The sequence below is a fragment of the Ambystoma mexicanum genome, chromosome 4q (genome assembly GCF_040938575.1).
Source record: "Ambystoma mexicanum isolate Mex_15411 chromosome 4q, UKY_AmexF1_1, whole genome shotgun sequence".
In the NCBI taxonomy this organism is placed as follows: domain Eukaryota; kingdom Metazoa; phylum Chordata; class Amphibia; order Caudata; family Ambystomatidae; genus Ambystoma; species Ambystoma mexicanum.
The window spans coordinates 1,263,834,477-1,263,851,337 of record NC_090928.1 but is presented as its reverse complement, the minus strand read 5'-3'; the positions used below and the strand labels follow the sequence as shown (position 1 = coordinate 1,263,851,337).

General features: G+C 44.8%; 1 protein-coding gene across 3 annotated transcripts in view; it reads left to right on the top strand.

The window, feature by feature from the left end:
• Window positions 1-14,241, top strand: part of TTBK1 (tau tubulin kinase 1) — a 1,457,642-nt gene extending 1,443,401 nt beyond the window's left edge. For all 3 annotated transcript variants that reach the window (XM_069608875.1, XM_069608874.1, XM_069608876.1), the window contains one exon: window positions 7,087-14,241. In XM_069608875.1, coding sequence (XP_069464976.1) covers window positions 7,087-7,510 — 424 coding nt within the window. In that variant the 3' untranslated portion in view covers window positions 7,511-14,241. The remainder of the gene's footprint in view (window positions 1-7,086) is intronic.
• The last annotated feature ends 2,620 nt before the right edge of the window (window positions 14,242-16,861 follow it).

Below are 16,861 nucleotides of genomic sequence, written 5' to 3'. Positions count from 1 at the left end.
CCAACCCCTTATGCGTTAGTGAACTTGCAGGGAGGAATAAATCATCCCGTGAAACACTGCACATCCTACTCCTGCCTAAACATGAGGAAAGTTCAGTTCTCCGAGCATACTGAGTGCATATCTTTGACCTTTGGACTGAATAACCACGCATGTAACACCTGCAAAGAAATGACAGACTGACGTCCACTAGCACACACTGCCTGGCACTACAAAAGAAAGCCAACATTTTTTTTTTGATGCTCGTATCATTCATTTACATCCGTCAAGCACACTTTAAAGAGCTCGTATCACCAGGTCCCAAAATAAATGGAGCGGGAATACATGCAGAAGGAAAAACACGACAGTCTGCATCTCCGCACCTTTCCTGGAAGTCTGGTGAAATGTGCTGCACTAATCGTGCCATTGTCCTGTTGGTCATTCGATGGACCGGCTTGTGAATGGGTGCGCTCCAATGCACATGACGGCTAAGGCATTGAAACCCCAGTTAAAGTTGTGTGACAGACGGGTATTCCAGAAACATGCATTCGAATGTCATTTCACTCCCTTTCCGTTTCAGCACCTGTTAAAGGTTATTTTCCTTTTATAGACAGTATCTTGTTACAGAGAACTGGGAGACTTGAACCAGGAGACAGCCCAGCCCCCCCACCCTCGCTCTATAACAGGCTCTCCGATGAATAAGCAAGGCAGTTTATATATCAGGGTAAGCTGGGTTGTGCGCTGTTATTTTCAAAGACAGGGCCTCTGCTGGAGCGACCGAGAATTTCGTAACTGATTGGCTTGCTGCCACTGGTTGCATGAGCTCCTTACATTGTCGAGGTAGCCGACAGACAATACATAGCGAGGCCTGGGGGAGAACTGGATGGCAGCCAAAAACGGTGCAAACATGTTTAATCAGCATTATAGCTCGCAGCGCAGCCCGTATTTGACTGAGGATGTAAGCACGTGTCACCCCTGCGGCAGAGCAAGTAAAGACGCATGATAATACGGTGCAACATTATGGCCCTCGATGGACAAACAAGCTGGGGAACATCATACCGGAAGGACGGAGGAGGGATGCCAAGGGGGAGACTATCGAAGCACAGACGTCGCGCAGTAGGCATTCCGCAGCTGAAAATGATCCGAACTCACCCGAGGTGCTCCATAATAAAATGAGCCGCTCCCATCTTACACCATGATACGTGGTGGCAACACTTCCTCACATTCTTGTTTCCGGGTCAGCTGACCAAGCACATGATGCCACATTTGTTACTGGTCCATTCCTCTAAGCACTCCAATCATTACGCAGCACAGCCTCGGAACACGATGGTGAGGAACGCATCATTTAAATAGCAAGCGTTGAACTGTCGAATGCAATCGGCGCCATTTTCTAGTGTTGTACTCACAGTGGCAAACAGTTTAATATCATACTAAAATATTTAAAAGTCATAAATATACATATTTTCATTTTCATAACAGTGTACCTTCCAGTGCTGCCTCAGTACACACACAGAAACAATCCTGTGCAAGTTAATTATCCATCGTTGCAGATGGGCTATCCCGAGCTGCTTTTAACCAATTAAGGGCTTCATTAGGATCCGTGGTGATCTTCTCTCCTGCAGGAAACACTAAAGTTAACCAATTGGACCTGTTGAGGAAGGCCTTCACCCCCATAGACCTCGCCAATTCCTTTGGTTCTTTAAAGGACTTCCTGATCTCCACCACCTCCTTAGGGTAATCAGGATAGATAAAAATCTGCTTCTGCTTGTAAGAAATCATTTCAAGGAGTCTTGCTGCTTTCAAAACCTCTTCCTTGATCCTGGTGCACATAAAGGAGATCAGAACATGCCTTGCTTTACTTTGAGGGCCCATTTTCCTGCCAATCCTGAAAGTGTTATCAATGTCCATTAAGGTAATCTGTCCATATTTGATTGAGTTCTTCAAAACATCCAGTACTTTTTGGTTCAAATCCTCATTTTCTTCTTCCTCCAAGCCAATGATCCTAATGTTCCTGCATCTAATCTTCAAGTCCAGTTCCAATGTTTTAGCTCTCCCTTTATGGAAGTCTTCCTTCAAATTTTTGTATGCTCTGAAGCTTCCCGAAATTTCTGATGACATAGAGGCATTACTGCTTTCCAAAACTGAAACTCGGCTATCAACTTGAGCCACTTTCATAGATAATTCTTCCATAGACGCTTTGACATCAGTCACATCTTGAGCCACCTTAACCAAGTCTTGAGCCACCTTTAAGAGTAGAGAGTAAATATCCTGTGAACTTGGTACATCTGCCATGTCAGTCGCTGATTTGGTTTTCTTAGGTACAGGGTTATCAGCAGTTTCTATTTTCTTTTTGGAGTTCATTATCTTCAATAATCCATAAAAAGGAGAGGGCCAGGAGCTGCTGGTTTATGCTGCTGCCTCTGCTGCCTGCATTCCGGAATCTCGTAAAGGAAACATAATTGAGTACACCCATTGTACTACTTATGACCTGGTCATATCCTGATTGCCCTCTTCCATGGTATTATCTTAATACCCTGCAGAAGGGCAACCCTTTTTTTCTTTGGCCTCGATAGAGGAGTAAGAATAAGCTCCGGTTCTGGTAGGGAGTGTCTTGAAGTCTATTGTATATTCTTTGAATGTGACTTATCTCAAACAGCAACAGAACCGGGCATGTTTACTGCTTTTACATGACTTTGTAAGGAAGGTGTCGAGTTGTTGGCCAAAAATGTTGGGCCCTAAGAGCGGCAGCATTATCAGGTTAGCCTTTCTTGTGGCCTCTGCCTTCCAATTGTGTAGCGAAGGTGACTACAACCCATCACTGATAAACATCCTTGCGAAACAGTGGTGTTTGTATCAGGAGGCAAGATGTCAGTCCTCTCTTGAGACGCTGCATACAGAAGCTGAGGATTCAACATGGGGATTGTGCTGCATAACCTGAATAAGTTCTTACCCGAATTATTAGATATATTACAGAGTACGTTCTTTTGGGGTTATTATCAACCTTCTTAACAACAGCACCTTCAGACGTTTCCACATCCAATTTTAAATTGCCATGGCCAATTAAAGCCCCCAGCTTGTCATCTAGTTTCCATGATGCCATGGTCTTTAATATCAAATTCCAGGAGAGGATAGAGTTTTAAAAGTATCTCGGGAAAGAGGGCTGCTCAGTTACCTTCCAATCTTTAAATCAGATGTTTTTCATGTCCTCATGAAACAAAAAGCTGGCTATTGGCATTCCTTAAATTGCTTTTTTTTCCAGGCAGAGAGATGAAAATGTCACGTTTAGATGGATGTGTTGCAGCAGTGCTTTGAGGTTGGCATGTCTTAAGTATTTCCCCAAAAATACTATTCTTTTTCTAACCACTCTCCCCTCCAGTGTTGTGTCCTCTCTCTCTTTCTGACCCTCAAGTGGCTGCTCAGTATTTTAAATCACCATCACCTCTACAGGCGTCACATTGTTCTGAGGAGCGAGACCCTGCAGGAGGATTCTGGAAAGGATGAATTACTTCAGCCGAGCAACCTGCTTTTCGGAAATAAAGGAGACAGCCTTGGGATGCCTCCTGTGGTCCTTATGATGCCTAGAATGGTGAGACCTCATGGGGTCTTGTCAAGTAGAGGGTGAAGAGACATGCTTTCTCTTCTCTGATGCCTTCTTATCTTCCATCCAGATAGCACATACAGATATCAGGCATTTAGCATGGGATTGCTGTGAGAAACATGACGGTGTTCTCCCACCTACTCCATTCAGATGGCAAGGGAAGGGCCATCGCTTTTGGATCCCGACCCTGGGGGAAGACAAGCGAGGGAGGATCATCTGAGTGGAGGGTCACGAGGGATTGGAAGGAGAATACCTGAGGACGAGACATGGTATTCCCCCTCTCCCTGTTTTCCATCAGAAACCTCTTCTTCAGCCTTCATGGGGTTTTTTCAATCCCATTCCATCTCTCCTTCCCCATTTCTGACTAATACTGGGAAGAAGAAGAAGAGGCAACCGAGAGTAGGGAGGATTACCTGCAAGAAACACATTGAGAAACTGAAGGAAGACTGTCACCAACTACCATATGGTTGTCCCATTAATAGAGTTGGGCAGGGTCAAGCATTTAACACTGACTCCTGTTTTAAGTATAAAAGGTGTGGTTGCACAATCAAGAGAGCAAGCTCGGAATCCTGATCGGAACCGAGAAGCCAAGGAGCAGGGAGCTGCAGGGGGAGAAGCCTGGAGGATCTGGAGGAGAACGGCGTGCTGAGACAATGCTGGTCCGCTGTTTGTGAGGGGCTGCAGCCTGGCTACGGAGCCGGAGCGAGGCGGCCCGTGTCCTGCTGGTGGTGTGCAGAAAAGTGCTTGTTCCCTTGGCATTTGTGCCGGTCCCAAGGGGGTCTTAGGGGCACGTGGTGAGACCCTGACCTTGATCCCATATGCCTGGAGAAAACGCCCGCCAGTGCAACGCTACCCAGTGAGTTTCAAGTCTGTAAGTGGGAGAAACTCTGGAGCGTGCAGCTAGCTGGAGCGGGAAGGGAGAAAGACAGATTTTGCAAGCGGCACGAAGCGGAAAGCAAGACAGAAAACAGAAAGTGATAGAAAGGTGCTAAGAGAGCGGAAAGGAAGCAAAAAGCTTAAAAGTGAATATGCAAGGTGCCCGTTCCTCCCAAAAGTAAAGGAAAGGTGCAAGTGAGCACTAAAGAGCAAAATTAGTGTGCAAGAGGGTGCATGAAAGTAAAAAAAGAAAATAATTAGCAAGAGTCACAGTGAAGAGAAAGTAAATCAAAGGAAGGTGCCAGAGGTACGACATGGTGAAAGAAGAGAAATTCGAAGAATGTGCAAGTGTGCACAGCAAAGTTGAAGATAACAAAGGAGTGCAGGAAGCACCTGAAGATGAAAGGATAGAAGAAAGCAAGTACAGGAAATATATAGAAGGGCCAAAGATCAGCAAAGAACCTATGGTTTTCGAGAGTCTCTGATTTCACTCCAGGAGAAGGTTGTGTGTGAAAGGAACTGTACATAAGTAAAAGGCATATCATGACAAGTAGAATTTTGTGTTTGAAAATTAAGGGGCCTAAGCTTAGGGAATGGAACTCAGAGAGGCCTAAGAAAGGTTAAAACTTATTTGGTGAAAAAAGGAGGCATAATCTTGGGGAAGGGAACCCTGAGAAGCCTGAGAGAAACTGTGTTATATTTTTGTTTTGTCCGAAACCTGGAAGGATTGAAGCTTGGGGAAGGGAATCTCCAGGAACTAAAAAGCCATTTGGGAGTTGTTTGAACAAAGTACAAGAACTTTGTGGAGAAGCGTTAATGAACAGTCTCTTTTTGATTGTGCTGAACTTTGATGATACTGACCAAGCCGCAACTGGTGAGAATACCACCTGAAACCAGCCTTGGTATATATTTCTTTTTTAATCACTACTTTTTCTTTAAAGAGACTTCCTACCACTTCCTACCACATTTTATCAAAGAGTGAGGGCAAGCATAGATTTAGAAACAGGCGGATTTTGGTTTTGGACTTTCAGACATTGTCAGCCCTTAGAAACATCAGTTGAGGGAACCGTCTCTTTAGTGTTAGGGCTAGTTAAGTATTACACAACCCCAGCATTATAGTAAGCAAAGGTTTTGAAACTATAACAGTTGAGTCTGTATCTCTCTTGATACCATGCCTCGACCCCCTGGAGCCACCAATGGCAGGCCATCAGGTCCTCTGAATAGGGGATAGATATGAATCCTTTCCCATACTGTTTTGGAGTGGGAATGTTCGTCCATTGGAAACATGGTAAGCATATTCTTTACCCTTCTTTGTGAAGGACTCAGCTAACGCCTGATCACTGCACCGCAGAGATTGAGAGTACGCTGTCAGCTTTCACTGCGTACCATGCAATGGGAATGGCACAGAAGCTAGTGCGATATTCTTTTCTGAGCTCCACAGAGAGCAAGCACGTAATCGGCCATTCTGACTGTGTGCCTTAGCATGCCAGGGATCCAAAGAGTTGCTGAAGCTCCTGCAAGCCTCATGCCCGCTCTTTCTGTTTATGGGGGGCTGCCAGCTCTTACCACCACTGTACCCTGACGCATGAGTAAGGCTTGCAACAGTGCAGCCCCAACTTAGCATGTTTCAACTTATCACAAAGGAAAAGACATGCCATAAGCCAGCCAAAGCCCTGCTTTTATCGTTCTAGTAACATACAATAAGACCCACAACTGCTACCTTACATTATATATCCTTTATGCATGGTCTACAACAGCACAAACTATAAAATGGTGTGCCTATACCTCATATGTAGGGCACCCTGCAACAGAAAGGCCTACGCAAATATCAGAAGGAAGGGGGGTAGTGAGGGAAGTCAGCGACAGTGCATCAGCCCCTCATTCTTACCTTACCTTCTTATTAATGGAACTGACAACAGCCTGGCCACATTCTTCGCCGGTTTTTGAGACAAAAAAAGCAGAGGCTGGGAACAAGGAAGGCAAGATCTCAATCAACAAATTAGTTCATTTTCTTTCAGGTGGCCTGCGCTAGTCAGGACTGTGGTGAGACTTTGGTGGACGATAGGTAATGCCTCTTTAGAAATTGCTAATTTGAGCAATTTGCATTTGATATGCAGAAAGGAACGAGTTGTGGCATGTGATTCATTATCTAGCTTAATAAAGTACTCTTGTATGTGATGCAGAGAAACAGACATGTTGATTAGCTGGTATTACTATTGCTCAGCCTACACAGTTTTTACAGTTTTCAAATTAGAAGAGGTTGAAATGTAGTAAGATGGCACACATAGATTTGGTTGGTCAGAATGGCAACTACAGCTATAGAGGTGATTTTGGGATAGGTGTGTTTGCTTTTGCAGTGGGGGAGGGATGTGGGATGAACCAATGTGTTTCTGTGTTGTGTAAGGCTGTGGTTATCCACAACTCACTAGCCTAAATGTGTTTATTTTCCAAGTTAGCACTGGACGATAAATTAAAGCAATCGCTTTGCAGTAATTTATTACCAGCTTGTGTCGAAGCAGAGAAGCTATGTGTGCTCAAGTACAGGTCTGCCTATTAAGTGCTTGACCTACGTTCTTTCACTGTTCCTGAAATGTACCTTGTTTGACACTTCTGTTTCTCTTTTGATCCTTTTGTAGGCCTCCCTCACAGAGAGTCATCTGGAGTCCTACATCAAACACGCATGTAGATCAACGTTCCAAACAGACACCTGTCCAACAGCCTTCTGTGCCAGCATCGCCTCCGCCTCGGAGCACCCCGCGGAGGACCAGCTTCGGACCTCCCCGCAGCCCTTTGCCTCCTTTACGAAACCTCAGCACTTGCCCTAGGAGCCCATCTCTAACAAGAACAGAAAGCCCATCTCCCTCCCGGCAGCGGAGGCAAGCACCTGCCGCTCCTCGGGGGCTGCCTCCTCTGCCAAGGGCTCAAGCCTTGATACCCAGCAGGGACTCTCCCTTGTCACCCAACATGGGGAGTAAAGGACAAAGGGTGAGGCCCCCCATCACAAGCCCTGCAACCAAAGGTAGACCTGTGGCCAATGAAGGCAAGGCCACAGCCAGGTAATGCCCGCCTTAGGTCATCCTGTGAAAGGTTCATCTCAACTCTGCTGAAAATGCTGCATCAGAGGGTCATCGGCTGGCAGGCACTGTGCTTCTCATAGCACACAGTAACACCTGCAAACTCAAATCACAGGTCAACCTTCTGCATCACAGTACATGATTCAGAGCCTCTGCCTCTGGAGAGCTGAAAGCAATGAACAAGATGCAAAGAAAGTAGGGATCAGGGTTGCAATAATCCTTTCTCCTGCCAGGCGCAGGCAGAGCACCCCGCACTCTCCTAGCAGTCTCCCTCTTCCATCGGGTTACAGAGTCAAGGGTGGGGTGGGCAGATCAGGTGGTACCGGGATAGCCAAATGAGCACCTGCAGCAAGAGGGCTATGGTTTTGTCCTTACACATTTTACATGAAAAACTGCAGTAGAGAGAGAGACATTTCCGGTGGCCAATCACAAAGCGCCATCTACCCGAAGCACCTTAATCTGGAGTTTTTAACCCATAACCACAGCACAAGCAGATGTTGGTTTGCAACTTCCAGACAAACAACCACTTTGTTTATCTGAATAGCTCCAAGCAAAAGTGAGACATTAAATCAGGGGAATGTTTATTTTCTCCCACACACACTAGGGGATGCATTTCCTCTGATTGCTTTTACTCTCCTTAGGGTTGCTATTTTAGGGGAAAGCTGCAATGGGTGAAACGGTGGCAGTCATCATGTGTGCTATATCATTTTAGAGGAAGGTGGAAGCCATTCAAGAGAACATGTTTCGAGATAATTTGCCAGGGCTATTTGAATTTACCATTAAAACAGGATAGTACTGCAAAAGCTAACTTCACATCTGTGCAAAGGCAATCAGCATGACAAAGAATCACACCAGCTTCCTGCTACACCATTAGAAAGGGTTGGCGCCTGGAAAGGTTAGCTTCAACTCTGTGCATGAGGAATCAGCATGACAACACATTTCACCAACCTCCCTCCTCAACATTATAAAGGTTTGGCAGCTGCATAGGTTAGCCTCACTTCTGGGCTGGGCAATCAGTATGACAAGAAATCACATAAACCTCCCTACAGTACTTCCAAAAATGTAGACGCCACCATCAAGACTGTGATTTGGAGAGAGAATTGGGTGTCGCAGCATTAACATAGGGGCTTATTTCCACCACCTTGCGGCGGCAACAGCCATGCTAACTTCCAGCACCCATGTGTCCCACCCAAGCCACTTTCAGACACTGCTCTGTGCACCTCAGCACTGTTCCAGGTGTGCATGTGATTGCCGCCTGATAACAGAAGAAGGAGCTATGCTAGGGAATGTGCCCTGTCCCCATCCAGATGTCAGCCCGATGCTTCTGTACATGGAGCCAACTTCATGCAGAGTATCATGCAGGAATATGTCAGGAATGTTGGGTGCCAAAGGGCTGTCTGCTTACGTGGGCGCACAGATTTACAGTCATTGGCCATTGGTGGTGTTTGTTCATTGGCACCTGCAGCAGTGTTGGTGTCTATTTGTATGGGGCTAAAGTGAGTGCATTCCATCTGATTGTAAGTAGGTGGACCTTGTTCTGGTTACAAAATATAGTACATATGAGTGCAGATTTGATTGGGTCCATGTGTGTTTCAGGGTGTTTGGCTAGGAGAAGTCATGGTGAAACAGCTGTGTTATCCTCTTTCCAGAATGTGTGCAGGTTTGATGGAGAAATGTCAGAGGGTAGAGTTGATTGGCCTTCTTTAGAAGGTTACTTGCTTTCTTGTCACCACCACTTCTTCCCTCCCTGATGCTCACACTGCTGTACACACAAACACACCATGCACACAGACACAGTGGTTTTATATTTATAGGTACTGCTGCGGGTAACTTAAATGTGGTACTACTAAATCAGCTGGCAGTAGAAGCTATTAGAGTGTTGACATTCTGAGTCTCAGACTGTCTCTGTAATGATAATTGGCAGATGTAATTTCACACTTTTTTAAAGTAATGGATGCTTTGAGGGATGACTCTGATTTGCCAGTTCTATTCTGAGGGGAACCATCATGAACACCATTGATAAACCATGAATGGGCTACCAAGAAGAGGCAACATGTAAGCTATTTCTCCATGAGCTTACAAATGAGGCGAAGAGGCCAGTGGGCCCTGTGCACAATGTCTCTTTAATTTCTCATTATAGATATATTGAAAAACAGTGTTTACAACTGAAAACATGCACGCACACACAGGAGCTCAAGAAGGACCGTTACTGGTGCAGTGACAGCAGCACTGCACCCATCCTTACATTGATCGCATCGAAGCTTAAGAAGATTTTGTTTGACATTGGCATATGGTGCTAATCAGTAACATTATCATAGCACATTGTTATATAAACACAATCCACACTTCTACTGCCCGGGTGTAAACTCAAACTCTGCCTTATGCTTCCTACTACAACACCACATCTGTGCGTGTGAAATAGGAGTGTTTCCAAGATGGGAAACATATTCGCAAACATCTAATCAAGCTTCTTTACCCTGGATCAGAAATCCCTATTGTAAATACCCCCAAAAAATATGAACAATTCCTTCATATCTGTTAAAAAGAACATTTCAGATCCAACGAAGTAGACTGCATATGTAGCCTCATGATATTGACGCATAGCCCAAACAACAGCAATGGGTATGCACAGTGTCTCGGGCATGGACTCTGGGGATAGATGGATAGAGTATGCCAGATGCTCAGACCATGCCTCATGTGGAGCCGGCGTCAGTACAGTGTCTCGGGCATGGACTCTGGGGATAGATGGATAGAGTATGCCAGATGCTCAGACCATGCCTCATGTGGAGCCGGCGTCAGTGAGTGTTGCGCTTGCTTCCAGTTATGCACTTAAGCACTAAAGGTTAAAATTGGCAACATTTGAAAACATCTAGTATATTAAATATTGAAAATTCATTTAAATAGATCATTTATTTTTCCCCAAGTAAGTTTGAAAATATAAATTCAACTTTCATTATTTTATTCTGGTTGAAATAAGCATTTCCCACTGTTTTGATTAAACTATCCCAGATGTTAACTCTTATTTCTATAACCAAGGGACATCAAAAAATGTATTTAAAATCTTGGCTTTCAAACAGGAGATATGTCCCGACCCGACGTGCCCCCATAGCGATCTTGGCACTCTTGCCCTTTCCCACCTTCAAACCCCTTCAACAAGTTTCACCACATTCTTATTATTATAGTATGTCGATGTTGTGGCTTCAAAAGCTTTATATTCTGCACAAGCAGTCTGAGGCTGATTTCTGGTAATGCAATTTGCACAATCAGAATAGCTGTGATAAAAATAAACAGCACAATCAGAATAGCTGTGATAAAAATAAAAAATAATTCAGCGCAGAATAGCATTTTAAAGCCGTTTTCAGAGTGAGATATCAAATTTCCCTTTCATTGTTTGTTTTAAATTGGTATAAGGAATAACACAGGCAGCAGAATGACCTGCTTTAAATAATCCACAGATTATCCACAGATTATATATTGTAATAGTAGCTAATATAAGGCAGATCATCTAGGAAGTGTTTTTCTATTCCTAAATTACATTATACTAAGCAAAACATCTGTCGTCGGGTTTAGGTGTTTAATTCCAATGAGGGGTATAGGAGTCTTTACTGGTTATATCGGGTACTTAATCTGGGCTGTGACATGTACACCAAACTCTCATAAGATGATCTTTTCTTCTTGGTTCAACGTTCTGTGCCAGAAGAGATCAGAGAAGTTTTCATATATGGGGCCTGATCCTCATGGAGCCTAGAGGACCTAAGTATCCATTATGGGAATCAACAAGCAGAAGGATGACCATGCATTTTGTTCACACTTGGATGCCAGATTTAAATGGTAATGTTTGCAGCAGGTCTGGCAACTTCTCTAAAGAACCAGGAGCCTTTACCTCTCAATTAGGAAAAACAGCTCAGCGGCCATACAGTACTTTGATCCAAAATGAAAGTGGGTGTCCTGCTGGTTCCTTCTTCGGGACAGTCCATAAATCCAGAGGCCTTCAGAAAGACATGCAGTAGTTGTGTCAGGGTGTAGATATGGATCAGGTCCATTTAAACTTGCAAAAGAATTTTGAGATGCATGTAGTATCTGTGACATTTTTTAAGGGGAGGATTGTGAGGAGTGTGCATATTCTGAGTCTTAAATTAATAGTGTAGACCCACTTAGAATTCCCCATGAGGAAGAACTTTGCAACACAACATATAACCTCTCAGCTACTGTATGCACCAAACCAGTATAAGGATGAGATAGCTTTCTCCTAAATTGAATAAAAAAAATGATACTGTACTTGGAAAACTGAACTGTTACTTGGTCATTTACAAAGCCTAAACACAGACCTATCTCATATCTCTTCTACAAGTATGCCGGCCACCATTCTGAAATCTATCGTGAGTGTTGAGGGGATTTAAGCCTTGAGCTCCTGCATCCCCTGTCTCCTCCCTAACCATGTCATTAAGAATCCAAGGAGATCAGAATCCATCCCTCCCTTCTATATCCCAAAGAAAGATGTTTAATGGCACGTGGGTCATAAGAGGTCCTGTACTAGATCACTTTGTCTGCACCAAAGTGCTGTTTGTTTACGCGCCGCTTAGGGATCAGAAAAAGAGCCTGCTTGCGCTTTCCTCACCTATGTAGACTCGGGTCACTGCTGGGCTGTACAAAGCCTCATCTGCATACCCTTTCCTACGCTCATATTTACGCCAAACCAAATACATAATAACATGTATTTATGTCATCTCAGTGCATGATGCAATAAATAATATCACACCAGTCCCCCTACTATCATAAGGGCACCATACTAAGAATACGCCAGACCTTCATATTGGCGCTATACTAATTTCACCCCTTTACTTCACCTCACTGAGCCGCTTCCAAACTGTGTTCATCATATAGAATCCCAACATAACACAGTGATGAACACTGCATAAGGAAATAGAGTTCCTTTGCTGGAAGGTGTGTGCTCCTCTCGTACATGCATCTATAACATGTATATATCGCTGGGTTTCAGACACCATCTGGGCTATTAGCTAAAATCTATCGTCACAAGAGATTCTGCTACTCTGGTCCTGCCGTGACTTGTCATTGGCATTGCAAACGTCCCTCGGGAGCCAGAAATGCTATATTGGGATATAACAGGAGAGGGCCTTCCACTCACAGACGGTCACATGTGTGTTCTGCTGGGCAGTGAAAACCCATTTAAGCAAAAGCTATTATGTTTGGTCTGTGTGACCTTGACAATCTCCCTCAAGTGGACCTTGTCTCACTGATTCCCACTTTAGCCCTTGAACCTTTATTCTGAATTTGAATCATGTTTAAATGTTTCCACAACCCCCCAGTCACAGTCCATGTACTAAAACTCAGTGAAATCCAATTGGGAGCCTTTGTCCTCTCTTGTTGCTGTTTGTGAGCTTTTGGAAAGTGAGTCTGTGCTCTACATATCATTGTCAAGCCATTTGTACCTTTCTGTAAACTATGTGGATGGCGCATTGCTAGGTGACAGTAAGGTGTCCATTCAGGGTGTCCAGTATGGAAGTTGTATGGTTTCAGGGTTTGTTGTCTGGTTTTGGGATCTCCGTATACTGCTTGTGTTCCTGGTAATACCTGGTATTCAATGTTTGCTACATTGCTAATGCTTGGCTTGTATAGGTGTCCTCTGAGGGTACTCCTATGTTGGTTACTTTCAGCTTGTGTTAAAGGCTGTGTATGGTGTTGACCATATTGGTGGTGATCAACTTATTTATTATCCAGGTAGTCGTCTGACCCACACAATGTGCCTCTGATCTCTGGTAATGCTCTAGCAGGATTGCCATTGGTATTATTTATTTAATATTCTACTCTGCCTCATTTGCAAACAAACCGTCCAATCAGTGTTGATGGAGCTTATAGGCCTGACCCCGTCCCTGTCCTCCTATGTCATATCCACAAAATAGGCTTTCAAAGGTTGCAACCCTGCCCTTGAGATATATGCTTGGAGGAACTATGACCACCGTACTGATTATTGACAACTCTTTCCCAACAAATCCTACAGAATGCCAGTAAAGGTAAGATCCATTCAGAGTGAGAATACTATTACCCTTCAAGAAAGCCAGTGCTTCCATCCAAGACATTGGAAGAATATTTCCACTTTATTAAATAAGACCAACACATACAAGACCTGAACTGCCCTGCCTGCTGTGGACAGAATCCATGGGTTGATACTTGGCCTTCCACTGTATTCATCATCAGATGTATTAAGTACTGTGTCTAATTCAGCATGGGCCAAGGACCATTCCGGCCTGGTGACAGGACCCACGCTCCCGCCTCCATGTCTGTGACCTTGGAAATGTTGCTGCTGGTTTCCAAGGATAGAAGTCAACATATCCTGTCACATTGTTAGTAAAGCAGCTATAGAACGTTTACACATCGCAAAGTAGAATGTACAACATTCAAACAATAAGAAATAAGAGCTTACTGCATCTGAAAACCCTACTGTAACTGCATGGCACACGTTCCTGCCATACCCTTGGCATGACTCGTCAGAGCTGGGGCGGAGGCCCCTGTGGCCAGCAACATGCATCTCGCTTTGCTCTGGAGTTTCTCCCTCTTCCACACCACAGACCTCTTGTCTTTCTTTCCAAAGGATGCCGACAACGCTTGCCTGAATAATATTTCAAATAAAAGAACCCCACATTGGTTATGTTATTACACGGATGCCTCCGCCAACACCATTAAAGAAAAGCCTGCCAACTTGTGTCTGCTCTCTTTCTCTGTGTAGTTCCTCTGTCCTGTCAATTGCTGTAGAGTACTGGCTGGGCGGGCCTTTATTTCTGGGGAAAAAAGAGGTGGTGGGCAAAGCCCAAAAGTTACACAGATTGAGCCTGAATAGTGAGATGCTGTCAGAAAAAGTGAATATGTAGAGGGATTTAAGGAAATGGGTAAGTGAATCAGAGCTTGTAGGTAAGTGTGTAGTTGAGTGTGCATCAGTTAGTCTGGTTGGAAAAAGAGTTCTGTGACTCAACCAAGTATCTGAAAAGCAGGAATACATTTACATCCTACTTCTGATCCTTTGGTTAATCGTCTGTGGTGGAAAAATAGAGCCCACATCATACATTTGAAAGAGTAGCAGGGAACAGATGCAGTTTATTACATTGCAATACAATACACAGACGGGACAAATGCCCTCTCTAAACTTTCACACAGCAAACTAACCTCATACTAACAAAGAACAAGTTACTTCTTACCTGGTAACGTTCTTTCGACGGGATGTTCCTCCGACGTATTCCTTATCTTTGATAATAGGTTTCCAGCTTGCTGGCCTCGGAAATTTTTTCGGTAGAGGGCACTGCGCGTCGACGTCCGCCGAGTCGATGTCCCTCGACGGGCACTGTATCGGCGTCAACGTCACCATAAATAGCCACGCGCTGCGTCCGTTGCTCAGTTCCGTTTTGTAGCATAAGAAAAGTCATGCCTGAATTGGTTTGTGACCTTGAAGGAGCGTAAACTGCAACCACAAGGGAAGTTATCACTGTGGGGATGGTTGGGAGGGGCGATAAGGAATACGTCGGAGGAACATCCCGTCGAAAGAACGTTACCAGGTAAGAAGTAACTTGTTCTTCGAAGGGATTGTGTCCTCTGACGTATTCCTTATCTTTGATAGACTCCCATAGCAGTGGCATGTAATTAGAGGTGGGAGTTTAGTGTTATGTATCCCTTTAGGGATGGACCGAATGTAATACGGCCTTGCCAAATCTGGTCTCTTGAGCAGTGGAGGAATCCAGATTGTAAAATTTTGTGAATGTATGTGCGGACGACCATGTGGCAGCCGCACATATGTCCCGGACCGGTACCCCTCTTTGGAGAGCCGAAGAGGCTGCGATACCCCTGGTTGAATGAGCCCTGAGATTTTGGGGTGGCTCTTTCCCTGCTAGTTTATAACATTCCAGGATGGCCAAGATAATCCACCTGGAGATGGTTTGTTTCGTTATGGGTAGTCCCAACTTGTGACCTGAGTATCCTACAAACAGTTGGTCTGCTTGCCTGATCCTAGCCATTCTGCTGATGTAAAAGCTGAGAGCTCGCCTAGGGTCCAGCCTATGTAGCCTTTCCTCCTCTTTCCCCGGATGGGGAGGAGGGTAGAATGAAGGCAAGGTAATTTTCTGAGTAATATGAAATTCAGAAACCTCCTTTTGGAGGAAATTAGGCTTCACCTGTAGGACAACTTTGTCCTTGTGGAAGATTGTAGTGGGGGTTTACAGGAGAGAGCTTGTAGCTCACTCACCCTCCTAGCAGATGTTAGTGCTACCAATAGGACAGTTTTAAGCGTGAGAAATCTCAGCACGCAAGAGTGAAGTGGTTCGAATGGAGTGCCCATTAAGACTAAATTTAAGTCCCATAAGGGAACCTGGAATGGTTTTGGAGGGTAAACATTAGTTAGTCCCTTAAGAAATTGTACCACTAGAGGAATTTTGAAATACGATGGTTCCTCTGTAGTGCGCTTGAAGATAGAGAGCGCTCCCAGATAGCCTTTTACAGTGCCTACTTGAAGGCCTGAGTTTGCCAAGTAGAGTATAAACGATAACACTGTTGGTGTACCACATGAAAAAGGGTCGATATTCTGTTCCCTACACCAGCTGCAAAATGTGTTCCAGCGGCAGTAGTATAAAGACTTTGTTGCTGGTCTTCTGGCCGAAAGCAACACCTCCATGATGTCATCAGGGAGATCCCAATCCTTGTACTTCAACCTTTCAGAAGCCAAGCGTGAAGGTTGAGGGTTCTGGTGTCTGGATCTGCGAGAGAAGATTCTCTTTGAGTGTAAGACGGATTGGCGGACAGATGGACATATCTAGAAGGTCCGGGTACCACGTTCTCCTGGCCCAATCCGGGGCAATTAGGATCATGGTTTTCCGGAATCTTCTCAACCTCCTGATCATTTGAGGAATAACAGGGACTGGTGGGAACACGTAAAGGAGTGGAAACTCCCAGTCCACTACGAACGCATCTCCTAGAGCTCCTCTCGGGGGAAATTCCCTTGAACAGAACAGATCGCAATTCCTGTTGGTGCTTGTGGCGAACAGATCCACCTGAGGGGTTCCCCAAAGGGAAAAGATCTCTTGAAGGACTTCCTGAGCTAGCTCCCACTCGTGGGAGACTGTGCTCTGCCTGCTCAGAGCCTCCGCTGTCAAGTTCTTCTCTCCGGCTAGGTGGACTGCCGATAGAGAGATTCCTTCTTGGATTGCTCAAAACCAGAGCTGCATTGCCTCTCTGCACAGTGGCAGTGACCCTACGCCTCCTCTTTTGTTGAGGTAGTGCATGGCCACCGTGTTGTCCGTCATTATCAGGACATTTTTCCCCTGTATTGATGGCAGGA